The sequence below is a fragment of the Sinohyriopsis cumingii genome, chromosome 12, assembly GCF_028554795.1.
Source record: "Sinohyriopsis cumingii isolate HCF-2022 chromosome 12, ASM2855479v2, whole genome shotgun sequence".
NCBI lineage: Eukaryota > Metazoa > Mollusca > Bivalvia > Unionida > Unionidae > Sinohyriopsis > Sinohyriopsis cumingii.
Window position 1 is genome coordinate 46,136,990 of NC_142972.1, and position 19,469 is coordinate 46,156,458.

The 19,469-nt window shown below is 36.0% G+C and overlaps 1 protein-coding gene across 1 annotated transcript; it reads right to left on the reverse strand.

The window, feature by feature from the left end:
* Window positions 1-4,684: 4,684 nt before the first annotated feature.
* LOC149786377 (uncharacterized) lies at window positions 4,685-18,422 on the reverse strand. The gene is made up of 7 exons (XM_089976794.1): window positions 18,093-18,422; window positions 17,169-17,303; window positions 12,947-13,021; window positions 12,290-12,319; window positions 8,824-8,930; window positions 6,679-8,185; window positions 4,685-5,513 (listed from the first exon to the last, which is right to left on the reverse strand). The coding sequence occupies exons 1-7, from the start codon at window positions 18,119-18,121 to the stop codon at window positions 5,369-5,371; spliced, it is 2,028 nt and encodes a 675-aa protein (XP_089832920.1). The 5' UTR covers window positions 18,122-18,422; the 3' UTR covers window positions 4,685-5,368.
* Between the last annotated feature and the right edge of the window lie 1,047 nt (window positions 18,423-19,469).

Below are 19,469 nucleotides of genomic sequence, written 5' to 3' on the forward strand. Positions count from 1 at the left end.
AGTTCTAGATAAAGCACAGAGTTTGACATTAGAATATTCTGGAAACGAATTATGTTTACAGTATGATGACAATTTTCATCAAAATTACACTTATCCTGGTCCTCTTATTGCGTCTTAGCTTTTTATATTAGGTTCATTATATTTATAATTACTCATTCCTACCTTAATATTCGAAGTCGAGTCAATCTCTTAGTTTTGTTCCGATTTAAATTTGAGAGAATTTATTTAATTAAATTATTTATTGGAATTACAAAGTGCTCTTTGACTTCACGACTAAATCACTATTTGGGGATTATTATGAATTTATTTAGATACATTTTGGATTATATCATTTCGATACATCAAGACTGTTGGCATATCAACCTTATTCCAGGCTATTTGTACATTGGCATATTCAAGATTGGAATTCATTCCGAACACCACTGGAGCGCATTCGGAATACTCTATACATTTGGACTGGGGATAGAACTTTTAGTACTATCTGGCATTTGATTAACTATACTATAATTTGCTTCTAAAGTTTCACTTTTGTATTTCAGGAAATAAATTATTTGTTGAATTTTACCAGACTTGTTGGTTTTCACTCTTTCGTGACATAGTTGAAGACCACAGAGTCGTAAACAAATTATTCTCGACGGATTAGATGTTGGCTTGGCCATGGTTGCTTCTCAGGTGCATTGAGTTGGAGAAAAGAATGTATCATCTTGGATGCGTGAGAACTCACCCTTCCAATCCTCAAAACGGGTAATGAACCCAAGATCACATAGTCTAAAGCAAGTATATTACCACTATGCTACGCATGCCTCTGTTATCTTTATTACAATTGATAACGCTATTCTTATTATTAATATGATTAATATGATTATAATCATGATTATTATTATTGTTGTTAATAATTAATGTCTTTTCCGAAAATGTTTAAATGTAGCGTTATTGTTTGTTCCATAACCATACATATTTCTGTGAACAAGCATACTTAGCAACTTTATCGATACCAGCAGTTACCCTCTTTCTATCAGAAAACATTAGGTAAGTTTTATCCTTTGATAAAAGATCCCTCAATTGTTCCAATAAGCCAGGTTTCACACTTTTTATTTTCAATTTCAATACCCATCCACTCACCCACCTATAAAATATGGTTGGTTTGGTTTGGTGTTTTACGGCACAGCAACACAAGTAGGTTATTCAGTGCCGATATAATTGGAGTAAAGTGCCTTGCACAAGGACACACCACGGTAGCCAATCCATACAGATCCGATGAATCTAACCCGCACCCTTCTGTCGCTAGTCCGGCACGTTAACCACTAAACCACCGTGGCTCCCATACCTCTCTGTTCGAAACATCGTATACACCAAAACTTAATGACTCATTGAATGATCTGCCACATTCCACACGAAACTGGTCATCTATTATTGCAAGCGAAATTTCTGTTCTAATTTATTTAGCATTTGGAAGTAGGCAACCTGTTATGGTATTAAGCTTGTTAAGACACAAATGCAGTTAGATGGATAAGGATTTATTTAGGTGTAATCTTATCACCAATCCATCCCGTTCCTGTGGATTTCCAAAAGAAAATCAATTTCTTGTTGACTGCAAACTATGGAATGACGCAAGAAATGAGCTTTTTCACAGCTTATCAGTAATATTAATGCTGGTACTAATACACTTTTATTTTGCATAGCACTCATAAACATTTATTTGGCATCGCACTGATATACTTTTATTTGGCATCGAACTTTACACATCAGAAAAAAATGTATTTTGCTACAAAAGTGAATGCAATATTTATTATTAACACAAAAAGGTTCATAAACATTTACTACTATTTATTCCATTCCGACTACAGTTAAAAATGTATGTGTCAGACCACACCAAACACTACTCCTCCGCTCTTAGCATTCTTGCACCCATATCATTTCATTACATGTATGTATATCTCCTGTCCTGACTATTTTCCGGAATGTTCGTTCGTTTTTTATGTTTATAATGGAGAGGAACTTGAAAGGTAAAAAGAACTGTTAATATACCTTCTGTCCTATATATAATTGTGATATTCTTGGCAATGAATTAGGTTTAAACAAGAAAAAAATATACTTAATACTTACTTACTTACTTACTTGGAAAGTAAACGTTATTTTTATCCTGCAGTGGATTCAAAGCACTGTTCGCTGTTTCTGCTTTTGCTGTCTTGTACTGATTTAAGGGTCCACTGAAAATGTGAACCCCTTGAAAGAAAAGGAAATAATGCCTATCGCTAGGTACTATATCATGCACCACCTCTCCATCTCCACTCCTTCCACACAAAGGTGTTTTTGTTTGTTGTTTTTGTTTTGTTTGGTTGTGTGTGTGTTTATTTTATTTTATTAACTTATTTCATTTTTTTATAAATACTTTATTTACACCAGATCTTATAAACGATTGTAATCTAAACAATAATAAATTCTTGAAAGAAGTTTATGATGTTTTAAAGATTTCATAAGTGTGAGAAATACAACTGATTCCCAGATGTCGCTAGATGATTCTAGTATTGGCGTAACTAATAGAGCATATCAGCCAGTGGAATTTCAGAAATCTTAGAGTATCTTTCATAAACGGCAATACATTTCCAAGAACCTATTTTTTTTAAAATGCTCTTTACAGATTTGATCTAAGTTTAAATAGTTCTCAAAGTTAGTTATTTGTGTATATTACGGGGAACATTTGAATGAATAAAGAATTTCGTTGAATTATTGCATTCACAAGGCCTATTGAATCGAATTAATTAGTTGAACCACGACGTGACTAACACAAGCAGCTGATTTTCAGTTGACCACAGTGACTGTAATATATAGTACACTAGATCTTTCCTGTAAAGCATAAAGCTTAAAGGAGAAAAAAAGGAAAATTTACCTCTGATAGGTATTTAGTCCACTGTTTAAAACATATTTCGAGTACATTTTAACATGTTCTGCGCGTAGCCATCTAATTTTCAATGTATCCCTGGTGGTTTAACTCGAGTCCTTGGTGGTAATTCGGGTTGACTGAAAAGCCAATATGTTGTGTTGTTTTATTCGAACTGTAAAAGCAATATGATATCATGAATTTATTAATATGTTCATACAAAAATTAGGCAAGATAATAATTAATGTCAAGGCTGAGCGCCACTTTTAAAAGGCATGTCTGGGGACAAAAATTTTAGCAAGGGTCGCCAAGGTTCCTTACAGGGCACTGTTTGGCAGTTAGTCAGAGATGCTACCTGATACTATTTCTAACTGGCAGGACAGGTGGTGAAGGGTTAATTTGCCAACAGATATTGGAACTTTCATACTTTCTTGGACACAGTTAAATAACAAAGCTCTGCCTCCTCGACAAATCAAGATTAGTGTATAAGATAGAATACATGCCGGCTCTAGCCTACAAATCTGTTTGAGAACTAGGCCAATTTCTATAGTTATCTACCTTGACTCTATAGTGTCTGAAGATTAATCTAATCACTATTTTACTCTTACTGTTTGTTCTTCGTCTTTGACTCGTAGAGACAACACTTGTATTGTACCATAAATTACGGCTGGCACAATTAATATCAAGCTGTATTTAACTTGGATGGATTTTGCTCTCATGTGAATTACCTAAAACGAGAGGCAACGCTGGAAGCAAATGCATAGAATGTATTGACCAGAATAAACGTGACATTCTGCTCATTTGCGGATTCCAAGTCGGTTCACTTGCTTTACTTACTTAAATTATTTGTTTACTTATCTAGTCGTAAAAAGTTATGCATAATAAAATAGTCGTAGGAAACGATTATATATTTATCCACGTTTGCTCAAACATGACACAACGTGCATTCTTTAAATATGTTGAGGGTTCAATAAATTTCGTCATGGTCTAAAGGGGTCAAAGAATCCAATTACGACCCAGCTTGCCTTCGAATATGCTATAGGAATTACTGACCCAATAGTTTGTCGCTAAATACGAAAGTTACATTACATTCTCGACGGGCCGCTTTAATCACAGAGACACTGTAATTATTACATTGAGGATTTTGTTCCTAACCGATGCTTAAATCGTATTAGAGAGGCTAGAAAATGACATCCCTGATATTAATTGGAAAACAAATTGCAGACTTCTGATTAAATTTGAAGCCAGTTTACGCCATAGCAATCAGAATTTTCGAATCATTTGATGTTGGCTGCAGTGAATCGCAAAGATTCGATCTAATTTTATTTCTTACTTATAAGTTGATTTTCTCTCGTGCACATTACGTATTCACGCAAGTACGATTTACCCTTCTTCGGGCTAAAATATGTTGTCCGCAGTTAAACGTAGACTCTTACATAAATTCTTATATTTTTAACTTTGAAATGTTTTTTCTTCATGTGGCAATACTATGAATAAATATTTTACCATGGAAAGATTAAGTATTTGGACTGTGACCAAAGACCTGCCCCCCTCCCACAATCAAAATTAAATCCTCAAAAACCACATAGGTTTAAAGAACGACAGGAATTATAAGACAATCTGGCCAGAACTGAACGAAACTGAAATGGCAAAATGTTTCGTTTCTGTAGCTTAACTATACATAAAGATGTACCATTCAATATAAAACAGGGTTATAAAGAAGACCAAAAATTTCGAAAACGTCACCCTGTCTTTTAATAAAATAAACAAATTATCACATGGAAATCAATAACTCTTTCAGCGAAATTTAAATAAAATCCCTGTTGCAGAAACGTGTCATACATTCCCTTGCTTCGTTTGCATGCAAGCTGATTAAAGATTAGGGGCCAAACGTGACTTGCTGACATGGTGGTCAACCACTATCATTATTACAACCTGTCAAGCCTTCTTAAAAAGGAGGCTTCTTGCCTTCCATTGAACCTTGATGACTGTATAATAACAAGCTTGGAAAGTTGTCGCGGAAAGCGTGTGGATTATCTATGCAAACCCATTGAAGTAGGTTAAATTTTCAATAAACGAGTAAGATATGTTTCAATCATTTAGCGCTTTGTTTCTCTTGAAGAGCGTGCGTATCCTTTTGTCTCTCTTTACTGGTTGACTTAAGATATTTTCAACCAGCACGTTGGTTTTGGAAATGTTAATGGGTGAGGATTTTACATGAGTGCTCATTTTATAAAATATATAGAATCCTACGATCTGTCTAATGTGAACACCGAGGTATTTACATTATGATACTGACTTGTTTATTTAATACTGGGATTGGGTTGCTCAATGTCTTTGCATGGCGACGTTGCCAGGCCAATTCCACGGTACTGCATCGATAATTCGGTAACCTAACTCATTTTCTTCGAGAATAAAGTAGATATAGAATGGTATCAATTATAAAAATAGGCAAACAACGATCATAAAATATTATCCTGTCTGGTTTTATTTTAGGGGCGGTACCAGTCTACTAAGACAAGAGTTGTACCCTCTAAACACGCAAGTATTGAAGTCGCACAACTTGATCCTCTTCGAGTATATGTGAAAATCTCGAAGATCCGGTATTGGGTCAATGAAGTCTTCGTGAAACCTGCAATGAAATGTCGATAACAGTATATTATTATGTTTCAAACAAGTGGCCCTGCACCCAGTATTAGAAACATGTATTAATCAGCTTTGCTGTATAAATAGAATAAACATGTTTGGATAAATAAAATAGGCTCAATGATGATTAATTCCCTGTTATAAGGCGTCCCTTAACATATGCAGACTACAACCATTCCATGACTTCAAACATAGGCAAATGTAACCTATAAAACAATATGGAAGTCTTGAATCTAGATTTACATTTAAAATCTGCTTCTGTATTATTTGCCTAACATGTGAATCGTGACTATCGGTACCATACTGCACATTGTGGAGGTAACAGCAAGAGTGAAAATGAAGAAAACAGGCATTACGGCAACATACTAGCTTATGAGTCGAGTCAAACTGAAAACAATCGCCGTTGCATAATGCGTCGGCAGATCAGTGTTAATGAGTATTGTTCTACTTGTTAATACTATATAAAAAAAATCCAAAGCCTCGAATCTGCCAGCGTATTATGTGCCGGCATGTCTGGATCTATGCAGTTTGTATTTATATTATACTTATAAGCGAGTACAGACGGTAATAATGCAAAGTGGTACCATAAGGATAGACTCTATAGATTATTAAACGCTGAGCCTTTAAAGCTGCCAGCCTCCCACCCCTCTTATGAAGTTATACTTTGATCACTATCGGGTTCATTTTCCAGCTTCAGAAAAGCAGCCTCGATTTAAAACTGCTGTGTCAGTCATGTAAAAGTTAAAAGTATATAGACCGAACAGAATAATGGAAGACCAATTGAAAAAAATGAAAAGGGTACTTTACCTATCAAAATTGAGAAACACGGTCAACAAGGACAAACACACATACACACATATACACTAAACGTTTACATATAAAAGTGGGGTGAATAGCTACAATCAATGAACAGAATGTTGCTGATGGAATCCACAGGGAAGCTGAATTTGCTTTCGGGTTAAATTATTTATAGTTCTCTTTCATCTCAATAGATCTACTGAATCATATTCCATAACTAATTTTAAATGGAATCTCTCAAAATTAGAGCGATAAGCGTACTCAGTATATTGTTATATGCAACCAAAATCACACAAGTCAAATAATAATTATGGCTTATTCGGAGTCAGTGTAGAAGGGAGGACATGCGATACCTTGTTTGAGCCTCTGTTTTGCTAAAAGGCGGATCCAGGATGCTGGGTCTGTAATTGGGTACCTCACCAATGTCTTCAACCTCGCTATCTTCGCTTTGAGATTGCATTGTATCAACCAAATCCTTTGTCTCCATTCTCTTTTGTTTCCCCTTCACCAGATCACAAGTGAAGCAAACAGTTTTCTTGGGAACAGTTTTTACCCTTTTCGAAATATTTATTTTAGCGTCGCCTGAAGGTGTAAAATTGATATTGTCTGACCATGGATATATTGTATTGGAATCCTGTACTTTTGGCAATGAAACAACACCACTATAAGGTCTTTCGTGACGACTGTCGCACTTTGTTGCTTTTAAAGAATCCAGGCATGTTTTAGAGTGATGTGCAGGTACATTACACGCATTATTTTTTTCATTTCCATGGTAACCATAAAACTTAATTCCTTCATCGCTTTGATCAAAACGTCCGCATCGAAACTGTTCACCGTTATCTCCCGTGTATGTTGAATCCGAAGAATACCCCCTTGTACAGCCAGGATCCTGCCCTTGTGTGGAAAAAGAGGGATTATTGTCATCGTTGCAGATGTAGCTGTTTATGGATAAAGATACTTTAGGATATGTTTCAGGAATGAAGTCTGTACCTGAAAATGATTTTTGGTTGAAACAGTTCAGACGCATTAGTGTATGTTTTGACTCCTGCAATTGGCAGTGTGTGCATCTAAGGCCACCTCTCTCATCTTTCAAACAAATCTGTTGACAAATGTTGCATTTCAAGATAGGACCGTTGCAAATATCCTCGCAGTTTATTTCGTCTAATTTAGGCAGACGATCATCTTCACCCGAACTATAATTACGATTTACAGTTTTGTCAGAATTTGCAGATAAATTCCCTTTGTAATAGGTATCATTAACGGAGTTACATTTAAGATCTAGTCTCTCCTGTCGGCTGGTGTTTTTGCCTTCCTTTCGATTTACATCTACTGACTTCTCAAAATCGGACTGCATGCTTGACGCACTATTCCAACCGTTATTTAGGAGACGTCGATATTGTCCTTCTTGTTCAGGTACACCGTTGTCTTTACACATTTCATCAGGACGAAGTGCCATCTGCAACGTTTCAGCTCCGATCAGTGATTTCGGATGAAGCTGTACATATTCACTGCTTGTTGCAAATTTCTTGTTGTTTCTATTTTCTTTCAATTTAAGGTTATTTCTTGAAATATCTCCCGCCGTTCCAATAGAAGCTTCCGAGTAACCATTACGTTGTTCAGGTGTCTTCTCATTATCTGAGGCATGGTCAGTATTGGTATGTTTAATCTCAGGAAGGTTATAATTTTCGGACTTCTGGAAAAACCCGAATTCTTCCTTTCCTCTATGGTGCGTAATGGACGATAATATTTTAGATTCCCCGTCAATGTCGCCAAACATGGTGGCGTGACTTGTAACACAGTATCTCTTGTTGTTAATTTGCTGCATTGCGGCACGTGTTTTTTCACTTAGGACATATTTATCTGCCAAAGAAAACAAAAGATTTAGATACAGATTTCATCAATCGACGGTCAAAAGAATAAATAAATGAGAGGACAATTTTCAGGACGACAAAAGTCCTTTAGTATTGTCGATCTTAGCATGGGTGTAACTTCTTCAACGTTCAAAACGTAATAAAGAGAGGTAAAAAAGAGAGGTATATTTCTCACTAGTACACACATTGTCCTTCATTTGGTTTGCGTTTATATCAACAATTAGTGATAATGTTCCATTCGGATTATACGTGGTCTACAATGACGCATGAGACGAGTCCAATTGCGAACATGTTAGACCCTGATTTGTCGTCGCATAATGCGCTTGCCAGATCAGGGTCTTGTTGTTTGTTGTACAGACTAATCCTAACACAATGCATAGATCCTGATCCGCAAGCCTATTATGTGTCAGCAGATCCAGGTCTGTGCATTTTGCAGGTATACCAGACTGTGACAGAAAGAGGACATATCTTAGTAAATATAAACGAATGATTATTTTAGTTTAGAAAAAAAAATAGATGTTTAGAAGAGAACTCTTAAAATATTTGGATTTATGAAATTTCTTTAACTAGTTGAATATTTCTTTATCGCCTGAATCCACTCAAATTAACATTTAGTATCTTATGAACCTTCTTTGGTCTTCCTGTAAGCATCGAGAATGGGGAACACCTGGCAGTTTGATACTCTGTCTGTTGAATAACGCCCGGCATTCCGGCCCACTTTCCTTGGCATGTTTCTGTAATATATATATATATATATATATATATATATATATATATATATATATATATATATATATATATATATATATATATATATATATATATATATATATATAGTGCCTGAAGAATAGCCTTACAGGGTGTCACAAGGGAAATAATAATCCGTGTATGAAAACAATGGTGCACGTAAGCCGGTACGGTCACAAAGGCAGTAGTGGTTATTATCGGTACAACAGTACCGAAAAGACGGGGTCAGAAGCTTGTGCCTTAGGTGGCAGGGTCCAGTTTCGTAAATTGGCCCCTGGCAAATTTCTTAACTTAAGGCTATGGTGTGACTTTTTCAGGTATTATTGTTTACTATTTAAAGATATGGATATATTTGTGAACTAGGTGTTTAAGGCTTGTGTTGTTCTTGAATTTGATATCAGGCATGTACACCTTACATAGTTACTCAGCAGTATGTTGATAGTGAAATACCAAAAGTCAGCTAGGAAGAAGAGCTAGCCTCCCATGACAGTAAACACATGGGTTTGGGGCAAGTAGAATATTTCAAAAACTGCTTGGATGAAAACTATTTTCAATTACATCAGCCTGTTTAGTACACACTGTTTGGCAGAATTGTCATCTAGGAAAAGGGCTTGTGTTTGCACTGTGAGCATCACATGGTGTCAAAAATGACTTTCGGGCATGAAAAATGACGGTATTAATTTGGGGTTCAGGTGCATAAACTTCTCCTGCTATGAAACTGCCATTAACTTCTCTGGTCAAGTGGAGAAAATTCTAATGCTTTTTTTAATATAGGTATCTAAAAAATATGGACCTTTTTGACTTCACTTTTGTATTTTTTATATGATTTTTTTATACTAGGTCGCTGATTGCGGCATTAAATTTGTACACAAAAACTGTCCCCTGCTCCCTTACCGGTAAGAGTTAATATCTAATTGCAGCACTGTGTAAACAATGTTTGTGCTGATGTTAATGTTAAATTGATGTATTCAGGTGGCAAGAAAGTGTTTGGAGTGTGTTTTATCTGAGGAACGATGATTAATTAAAAAAACAATCTTAGCACTCTACCGCGGACAAACATTAATTGATTTTCAAACTGCTTACAAAGCAAATTTACGAACATATATAAGTACATCTGGTGACATATGTACTCGCGTATAAGGAGTATCCAGCTACAAACTGTATAGGCCCACATCTGACGTCGCATAATGCGCCGGCAAATCTGGGTCCATGCAGTTCTTTTTTTAAAGTAATCAGTAAAACAAGCAACATAGATCATGATCTGTTAGCGCATTATGTTATGATAGATTAGGATTGAAGATTTTGCATAAATCCTCTTCTGTTTGTAAACCCACATACCCCCCACCCCGATTTCAATGATGAAAAACTTGAATGTGATTTTTAAAAATGCACAGAAGTTAGTCATTTCAGTCATTGATTTATAAATTCTAACTTGACAATGACCGTGAAGGCCATATGAGTATCATTATCTGCGCGTCTCTTGCTTAACGGAGTTTCCATACTAACACTGCGCCATACAGCGTACACCTTGGGCAAGTCTGTTTTCCTCAGACAACAGAGTGGCGATCTTCATCCTGTTCAGTAACTGCTGGATAAATCTGTAAATTACTATGGGGGCGCTAACCAGTTAATATGTACTTTTGAGAGAATGACTTATGTTGGAGAGAATGTTGGCATACCTCTATGCTACATTAATGTAATGTGGATGATATTTCTTTAGATATTGTACTTTTGGAAATTTTATATGATTTAAGCACACTGCTAACTAAAATGACTGCTCCCTTGTGTTAAAAAGTCAGCCTAAATTAGTCTAAAGTGCACTATACACAGCAGCTATTAAAATAGGGAAAATGAATTTTGCCAGACTAGACAATACCAGCTTCTGAAAGTGCAATGAATGAATTACCATATATATAAAATGTAAAAACAAAAAGTTATCGCCTCTTTTTTATACAATTTACCTCCGAAGTTCAGGAAGTCAAAATGACCGAGTAGAGCTAGCACTTTTTTGAAAGATGCACATCTGAAGTAAGGCCAAGCTGTATACTCTATAACCCATAGTACACCCATCAATCATACACCAAAATAAAGGGAATTAAAGGTTCTTTGAATTATATCTAAGATATACAATGTCTTTTTTAAATAGCCAGTATAACCAGTGAGGAAAGCCGGGGAATTCTTTTTCTTCAAAATTCTAAATACGAAACTGTAGAGCGCCACCTATTAGGTTGAGAGTTGAGAGTTATATCCCTTTGCACACACGTACATAGAAATTATACCACTTGTTCAATCAACGTGAAAGCAAACTTTGTAGTTGTCATTGTTTTCCTTTGCTTGATTCGACATTGTAAATATCGGAGGCAGAATGTTTACTTCTTGTTGCATACATGTGTAGTCGTGAACCCACACCTTCGCTGAAAATGGACTTGTCCAGGAACTGGAAATGACGGCGAGCAGGGTCCCCTTTGATACTGAAAACTTCTGTTTAGTATGAAACTCGTAGACGATACCGGTGTTAGAGGCTCCCTGACCATAGTCGGGTTTTAAATTATAAATTAATGAATGAACTAAGATCTTTGAATTTTTAAAATCTTGTTTATGCTTTTTGGTTTTTAAATAGATTGGGGGTGGGGGGTACAAACAAACAGGGTGGTAAATTCAGACTATAGTGTTGTTGCAGCTGGACCGGACGTGTAAACGACTACATACTTTACTACAATTTAGCGTTTGTTTTCACTACTGTTGACCTGTTTTATGCAAGCATCAAGGTTGTTTTTCAGCACACATATAAGATGAGGCCTAATTAAAGGGAATAGTTACCTCAGCAGAATGCATATTGTTTTTACTTTAGCTATAAAAATGCATGAGACATAGTGTTAGCGCTTATGTAAATATGTTAATAATAGAGGGCAACAAGGTAGATTAGTTCTTTAAAACTACTTTAGTAACCATCTATAAATATAGGAATCGCTATTATTATTATTATTATTAACAGTGTGCCATTTGCAGTTACTAGCATCATTGGCCAAGATCTGCCGTTGTATCATGCTCCAACAGATCAGGGAATATGATGCTCGTTTTACTTGTGATGCCAAGGGAAAGAACGTAAACCCTTGTGACCCTTAGAAAAAGGTTGATCTGGTTGAACAAAACGTAATTCGTCGAGCGTTTTACATTGCCACATGGATTTGTCTTGTGTGCAGATGTTGTAATCTATATGGTATGCAGTTTATGTATTATAACCAGATTTTGCACAGAACTTTTCAGACAAGTCTTGGACATAGTGAGAGAGAAATAAGAACACGTGTGTGTGTGTGTGTGTGTGTGTGTGTGTGTGTGTACTTACACTAGATCAATCGACATGGGCTTGGGAATCCTGGCAAAAAATATAAATTGTGTTATTAAATGTATCGAATTAGAATTCTTAATCCGCTTTGATGTACCTATTGCAGAGTTTTCATATCTAAATAAAGAGTAACTTGATGTGATTCATACCGTTCATTTTTTAAGTCACGCATTGTTTGAAAATAATTCACTTACAATCATTCTGTTCTATTGTTTATGAGAGTTGACAGTTGGAAAAAGTCTCGAACTTACTGGACTACACTATTTTGTTTCATTTGTACCAGCTTAGCAGCTATATTAAATTATCTTATATAAAAAAGAATAACCGAAGATCATTTCCTTAAATATTAAAATTATACTTACAAAGAGAAAAAGAAAAGATCTGATAACAAAAGAGTCAGTTCTCCATCATAGTAACGTGAATGTTTATCATAGGCTTCTTGCTGTGAATGTGCGATTAGCATTTTGCAGGTGTAATGGTTTCTTGATGATGATGATGATGATGAAGATGATGATTATTTTTGTTGTTGTTGTTGCTGCTGCTGCTGCTACTGCTGTAGCGTTGTCGTCGTCATTGCTGGTTTTAAATCTGTTATGTGCAAGTTTTCTTCTCAGCTGATCAGCTTATGGCATGTTTTAGCATGTAGTGGGTACTTACATGTGCCTGTACGGCTCTTTAGCCATCGTCCGTTGATCCATACGTAATTCATGACAGCAATCAAAATTATTCCGTCTGAAAAAAAAAACAAACACAAAGACTTTATTACGTACTCTGACCTCGTCTTTTCAAAATATTAAGTGAGTAGACAATGTATCTATTGCACATCGTGAAATAATCAAACTTGTGGCATAAGACTCTACCGACTGGTTCAAAATAAATGGCAGGCGTGTATGCCAATGGACACACACATCCACACATACAAGCACATAAACGCAACTCACCACCACCTGAAACAAAAATCACCAGCGCCGCCACCATCATCTACACCAATATTGCCAAGAAAGTTCCAGATGTTTTTATTACATTCAGTTCCTAACCTTTTCCTTCTTTGACTTAGAAGGTTCGACATTTTGAAGAAGAAACAAAGTAATACATGTTGACAAACAAAATAAATTTGTGAGAGCATCCGCTTGCTGAAAACATTAGAATGTTAGCGTTGCTTCATCAATGACATCATAGTCAAAAATTTCTGATACAAATAAACATAACTGGACAGTTCATCACTTTATTCAGGTGATAACGTTGACGACTGCGTTAATTCTGATCTTTAGCCCTGAACAGTATTATGCTAGTTTGTTTAGATTAAAGACGCAATCTTCGGAAAAGTTCGAAAAATGAAAGTGTGGACATACTTTCAGTTTACATTACAAATACGAATGCAAAAAAAATCAAGTTACATTTGATAGTTTTCGGATATTGTCGGGGACAGTGATGGACTGTTTCACCTTTGAAGACACCCGCTGCCTAACTTCAAAGCAATCAACATGTATAATGTTTCACACTCGTCAGAGAATGAAAAAATCGAATCACTGAAGGACTGGTGCGGCGAATCTGATCCTTCGTTGACTGCTGTCTTGATATTACGCCAGTTTCCTTCTAAAGAAGTGTGAAGAAAACTAAAATTCTGGATTTTCAGGACTCACGGTACTAATTCAGTTGCCATAGTAAAGGTATGCAAACACCATGATATTAAAAATTAAATAACTTCAAATTTTTGAGTGCTCATGATCAAACCTATATTTATCAGAATAGATGAAACCTGGATGTCAGCTTCTTTGTGGAGGAACGGATATCAGCTGCGGCATTTTCTGGACCTGCATGTGTTTGAAATTTGTGCTTTCATTTCCGCACCAAAGAGGCAGGTCCTAATTTTAGTAATGAGTGCTCCAAATTCAAGACTGTTAAAGGACTGAAATTCCATCAATCAAACAATGTCTCTACTTTTTTCACTTACAACTAGGATAAGCTCTCTAAAGATTCTTTTTCCTAAAACATGACTTACTTTATTAACCAATCCTGGTCAGCCAGACCCATATATACTCTATTTTATGTTCACCCATTTCCAGAATGGTTCACATTTTTCCATATCATTAGTACCGTGTGTCCTTAAAATCCACAGGGAACATATAAGGAGCCAAATGGAAGCACTCTCAGATATAAGGCGTGACAAATGCGCCACTAATTTTGCTTATAGGAACAGAAAAGTGAAGCATGACCCACCAATTAGCTTCTTTAACATTTCCAAAACGTGAAACGTGGCTATAAGAAAATTGGCATTTGCCCTATCACAGGCCAAAACTTAATCTCGAATCCGCCTCGCGTAAATGTGGTTCTGCACTAGAAGTGAACCCCTCTTCATTCTGTACACCGTTGTAAATAATGAGTGAGAACAGGCCCAGTCCTAGGGCAAGGCGAATGAGGCAACCGCCTTGGGCCCCCCGCTTTCAGGAAATCAATTCCGCAATGAAATTGTTTCGCTTGGGGGCACCGCTCATCGCTTGCTGCCTTAGGCCCCGCACATTCTAGGCCGGGCCTGAGTGGGAAACATGGATAAAAAGTATATTTCTACAATCTACAGTGGTCAACTATACGAAACTTTTCAACACTCAGCCAGGGCCGACGGGGGGGGGGGGACTGGGAATATATCCACGGGTCCGGGCCCGTAAAAGGGACCCGGGCCGAACAACATTTTTAATTTTATAAAAGAAACATTTTGTTTGAACAAGAACTAGGAGAGGCCCGGGTGTTTCTTAACATAAAGCCCGTGATCCCTCTATACGGCCCTGCGTTCTACGAGAACTACCTTACAACAAGAAGAGTTTTCAGTTTCCATGTATCTAAAATCGGTCTGTACACTAAAATGGATGTAACCAAACATCTGGGTCGGGGAGTGGCGTGAGGGCGGTAATATATCTCCGCGTGTATTTTTATAATTTAGAGAACGCTGTGTGCATTGTAGTCTTCTACATACTATTTTTGAGTGTCATACTTTACTCAAGGTATGGTCTAGATGCAGTCCTGGCGGGGAAAAACCCCCGCATAAATACGTTTGATGGCTGATACGGACAGGACGGACCAGACATTTCAGTGAATTCTGCCGTGCTAGTGTAACTTTTCTAAGACATATCGTGGAACATGGACAGGTTAAACCTATAGATGCTAAAGTCAGGGCTATTTCTGAATTTCCCGTGCCTGTAAATAAAAAGCAACTGATGCGATTTTTAGGTATGGCCGGATACTATCGAAAATTTTGTTCCAATTTTTGTATAATTGCTGAACCCCTGACAAATTTATTGAGTAAGAAAAACAAGTTCCTTTGGACTGAAAAATGTCAGGAGGCTTTTGCCTAGTTGAAAGCCATACTTAAAAGCGCGCCAGCTCTTACGGCTCCGATTTTCAGGCAATCATTTAAGTTGTCTGTTGATGCAAGTGATGTTGGGTTGGAGCAGTTTTGATTCAAGAAGATGAAAATGGTAATGATCATTCAGTGTGCTAATGTTCTAAGAAATTAAATAAGCACCAAAGAAATTATTCAACAATCGAGAAAGAGTGTTTGACTTTGATATATGCATTACATTATTTTGATGTTAACCTTAGTTCAGCTCCTTCTTCGATTATTGTGTTTAGTTACCACAACCCCTATACTTTCAACGACAAGATGAAAAATAAAAATCAAAGACTACTAAGGTTAAGTTTGTTGTTGCAGGAATATAATCTTGACATCAGGCACATCAAGGGAAAAGATAAACTAATTGCAGTCGCACTTTCCCGTGTATAACAATGTATTATTTCATGTACATTGTGTGTAATTAATATGAGTTATTTTTAACCTGATGTATAATTAGTTTGTGGTAAAAAGAAAGTTTTACGTATAAGTATCTCTTTTTCTTTATGGGTGAAGTGTTCTGTATATCTGATTTAATTATATCTGATTTGTTATATATTTATTTTAATTTAATTCTTTGTTTGTCAGTTTTCAATTTCTTATTTTTCATTGCATGCTATTGTAATGTAAATTTATTCACTGGAGATAATACTTTTTCCTGAAAATAATTTGACCTTGACAGTTCATTTTAATAAACACCAAATGTTGACCTAGATCCTGACCTTGATTCGAAATTAGTAGCAGCCACGTAAATAAATTCTATTTTTATTTTGAAATGATTGGTCATGATGGGACTAGTGGATTTAAGAGTAAACAATTATTTTCTTCTTAGAGTAAAATGATTGGTTTTCGTCAGGGTCATGTTAAGCGTATGTGATATAAACATGATCACGTGACCCCCCTTTCGATTTCAAAACTGCGTTTTAGAATAGGGTATAACCTGTTTTTAGGTAAATATTATCAGTTAGCTGGGCTTTTTTCTTTACAGTGGACAGTGTCTGTTGTGTTGCTTGGAGTTATTTCAAATTATTTGCATTCAAAAGGATCAATTCTTTTTTCCTGGAAATTACGTGTGCTCATACGAAATTCTTGAACAAAGACAGCTCTTATAAAAAATTTATTCGGATTTCCAAAACCAGAGTGATATTTCTTATTTCTACAAGGAACACACTACAGGTTACATTATGCGTCATCGTCTTCCATCTTTGATTCTTCGTCGGGACTCGAACTTGAAATTATTAGAACATTTTATTATCAGGACTGCTAAAATTTTATTCGTGAATTATTCTTGGATCATTTTTGGATTTGATTCTTAAAACCGTAAGTTCATTGTTTTTCATTTATACATATTTTTTCCAGGTAAATAAAAAATTATATTTTTCAGACCTTGTTGTTTTCACTCATTCTTATGTTACGATTTATTCGAGCCTAAACACGTGACATAAGATGCCGAAACAACAAAACAAGCAAGAAAACAGAAACAAACAAACTTACAAACAGGTTAGGTCATCCTTTCTATTCTGGGTATAGAGCTTGTCCTCTCCCCATCTTTGCCAAACAGGGGCACGCCTGTTGCTGAGAACAGAGACAACTCTGTGTTCGGTCGTAACGGGTAGATGGACATCCACGCTGTCAAAATGAATAATTGCTCTTAAACTTCATGACAACATGGACGCATACAGCTTTAGATAGATAATTAATATCACGCTCTATCAAAAGGCCTACTGTGCAAACAAAACGATGATGTTGATGATGATGATGATGACCATGTGCCATCAAAATGTCCAATGTACAAACATAATAATAATAATAATAATAATAGACTTCCTAAACATACAAACGTGGGGAATAACCATATGTACCTTAACTTATGTTTTGACATGTTGCCTCCCTTGAATGATTGTCTAGATCTCGATTAAGATTTCAGTTTCATTTCAACGCTTTTGTCGCAATTCGATATAAATTAGTTACTTATTTCGATTAGATATAATGCAGTTATTATCAGCTAACTCTTGACTTTGGCTTATGCTTCTTTGCGATTTTATTTGTAATGAATTTCTTCGTCGAGAGTCGCAGTATATGTATAGCGAAATTATCTCAGTTGACCATTTGCTAGTAAATGTAGAAAGGTACAAAACTTATCGTGTTACGATAAAGCAGGGGATGATGCTCTGAATAAAGTCGATATTTTATCTGGTCATATATAACGTTAGCTGTAAACACTTTCGATTCCACCTTGCATGGTATTTACTGAAGGAGACCACAAACTGAGTCCTTCATAACTTATAAACCTTGACGTTTTTACGATTAATTAGAAACCTTTAATCAATGATAATCCGTCCTGGCCATAAAGTATTTACCTCGTTACCAGTATGTCAAATCTATTGTTTATTTTTTCTTCAGAAACTTTTCACTTACCTAACTCCTTGGTTGTTAGATCGATCCATACACAGGCTGTAGGTTTTTCCACCCTACTTATGGGATAGAACACAGTTTTTTTCAGTCTTTAAATGTAAACTGTTTGTCTATATTTCTTCCGCCCACCAACTGGATGCACGGCGAGTACGACATGGTAGGCGAAGCTAATTCGGCACCGTCGCCCAGGAATCAGTATGACGCTGTTATATAGTGACGTCATGCTTAACCAATTTTATCACCAAGTCGCTACTCGAAAGCTTTGCAGACTCTGCTAAAGGTGTTAGCTTAAAAATTAACAAACTTCTTGTCTCTAAAATGATGAATAATAAGTATAATCACACGGTATATTTGAATCTCACACACACACACACACACACACACACACACACACGCGCGCGCACACACACACACACACATACATGCATACATGCATGCATGCATACACGCACGCACGCACGCACACACACACACACATACATACATACATACATACATACATAAATATACATAAATACATGCATACATGCATGCATGCGTACACGCACGCACGCACGCACGCACACACACACACACATACATACATACATACATACATACATACATACATACATACATACATGCATACATGCATGCATGCATACACGCACGCACGCACGCACACATACACACACACACACTCATACATACATACATATATATACATACATACATACATACATACATACATACATACATACATACATACATACATACATACATACATACATACATACATACATAGGTAAATGCAGGATGCCAGTAATCATAAAAAAGTTAGGTCACTGTAACACACTGTTAAAAGATTGTGTATATGGCATTAAAATGGAATAAAGCGATGATTTACCAACGCGTTAGATCCGAACTCAAGAGAGAAAATAATTCATGATCAACTTTTATATTTGAACCCTAGATACTCCAGATTTCTTTACATCCAAACAAATTAACTCTCCCCTTGTAATGAACCTAGTAAATTTCAAATCACTTTATACTGAGAATATCATGCTTTCGACGATGTTCGGACTAAAGATGTTTCAACGTACTGTCGTTAACTATTACCATGTCCACGTAATGACTGTATATGCGACTGATCCATGTCTCATTAGAAATGTACGAGGGAATTACTAGAATTAGTAACGTTTGTTTATTTATTTATTTATTTATTTATTTATTTATTTATTTATTCATTTATTTATTTATTTGTTTGTTTGTTTACATTTGTCTTTTCAGTTATCCGGTAGCGAACTAGGAAGTTTTACAAAACTGTTTTACCTTTGATTTTCAAATAGTACGAGAATTTCACTATATGTTAATAATTTATCGTTGACGTATTGTACTTGA

What these genes read in the sequence shown, in the direction of transcription:
- LOC149786377 (XM_089976794.1), bottom strand. Translation starts at nt 18,121, where the DNA reads ATGGATCGATCTAACAACCAAGGAGTTAG. An exon ending in TCTAACAACCAAGGAGTTAG is followed by an intron (nt 17,304 to 18,092) that starts GTAAGTGAAAAG and finishes TCATTTTGACAG; the next exon opens with CGTGGATGTCCATCTACCCG. An exon ending in CCCATGTCGATTGATCTAGT is followed by an intron (nt 8,931 to 12,289) that starts GTAAGTACACAC and finishes TATATATTACAG; the next exon opens with AAACATGCCAAGGAAAGTGG.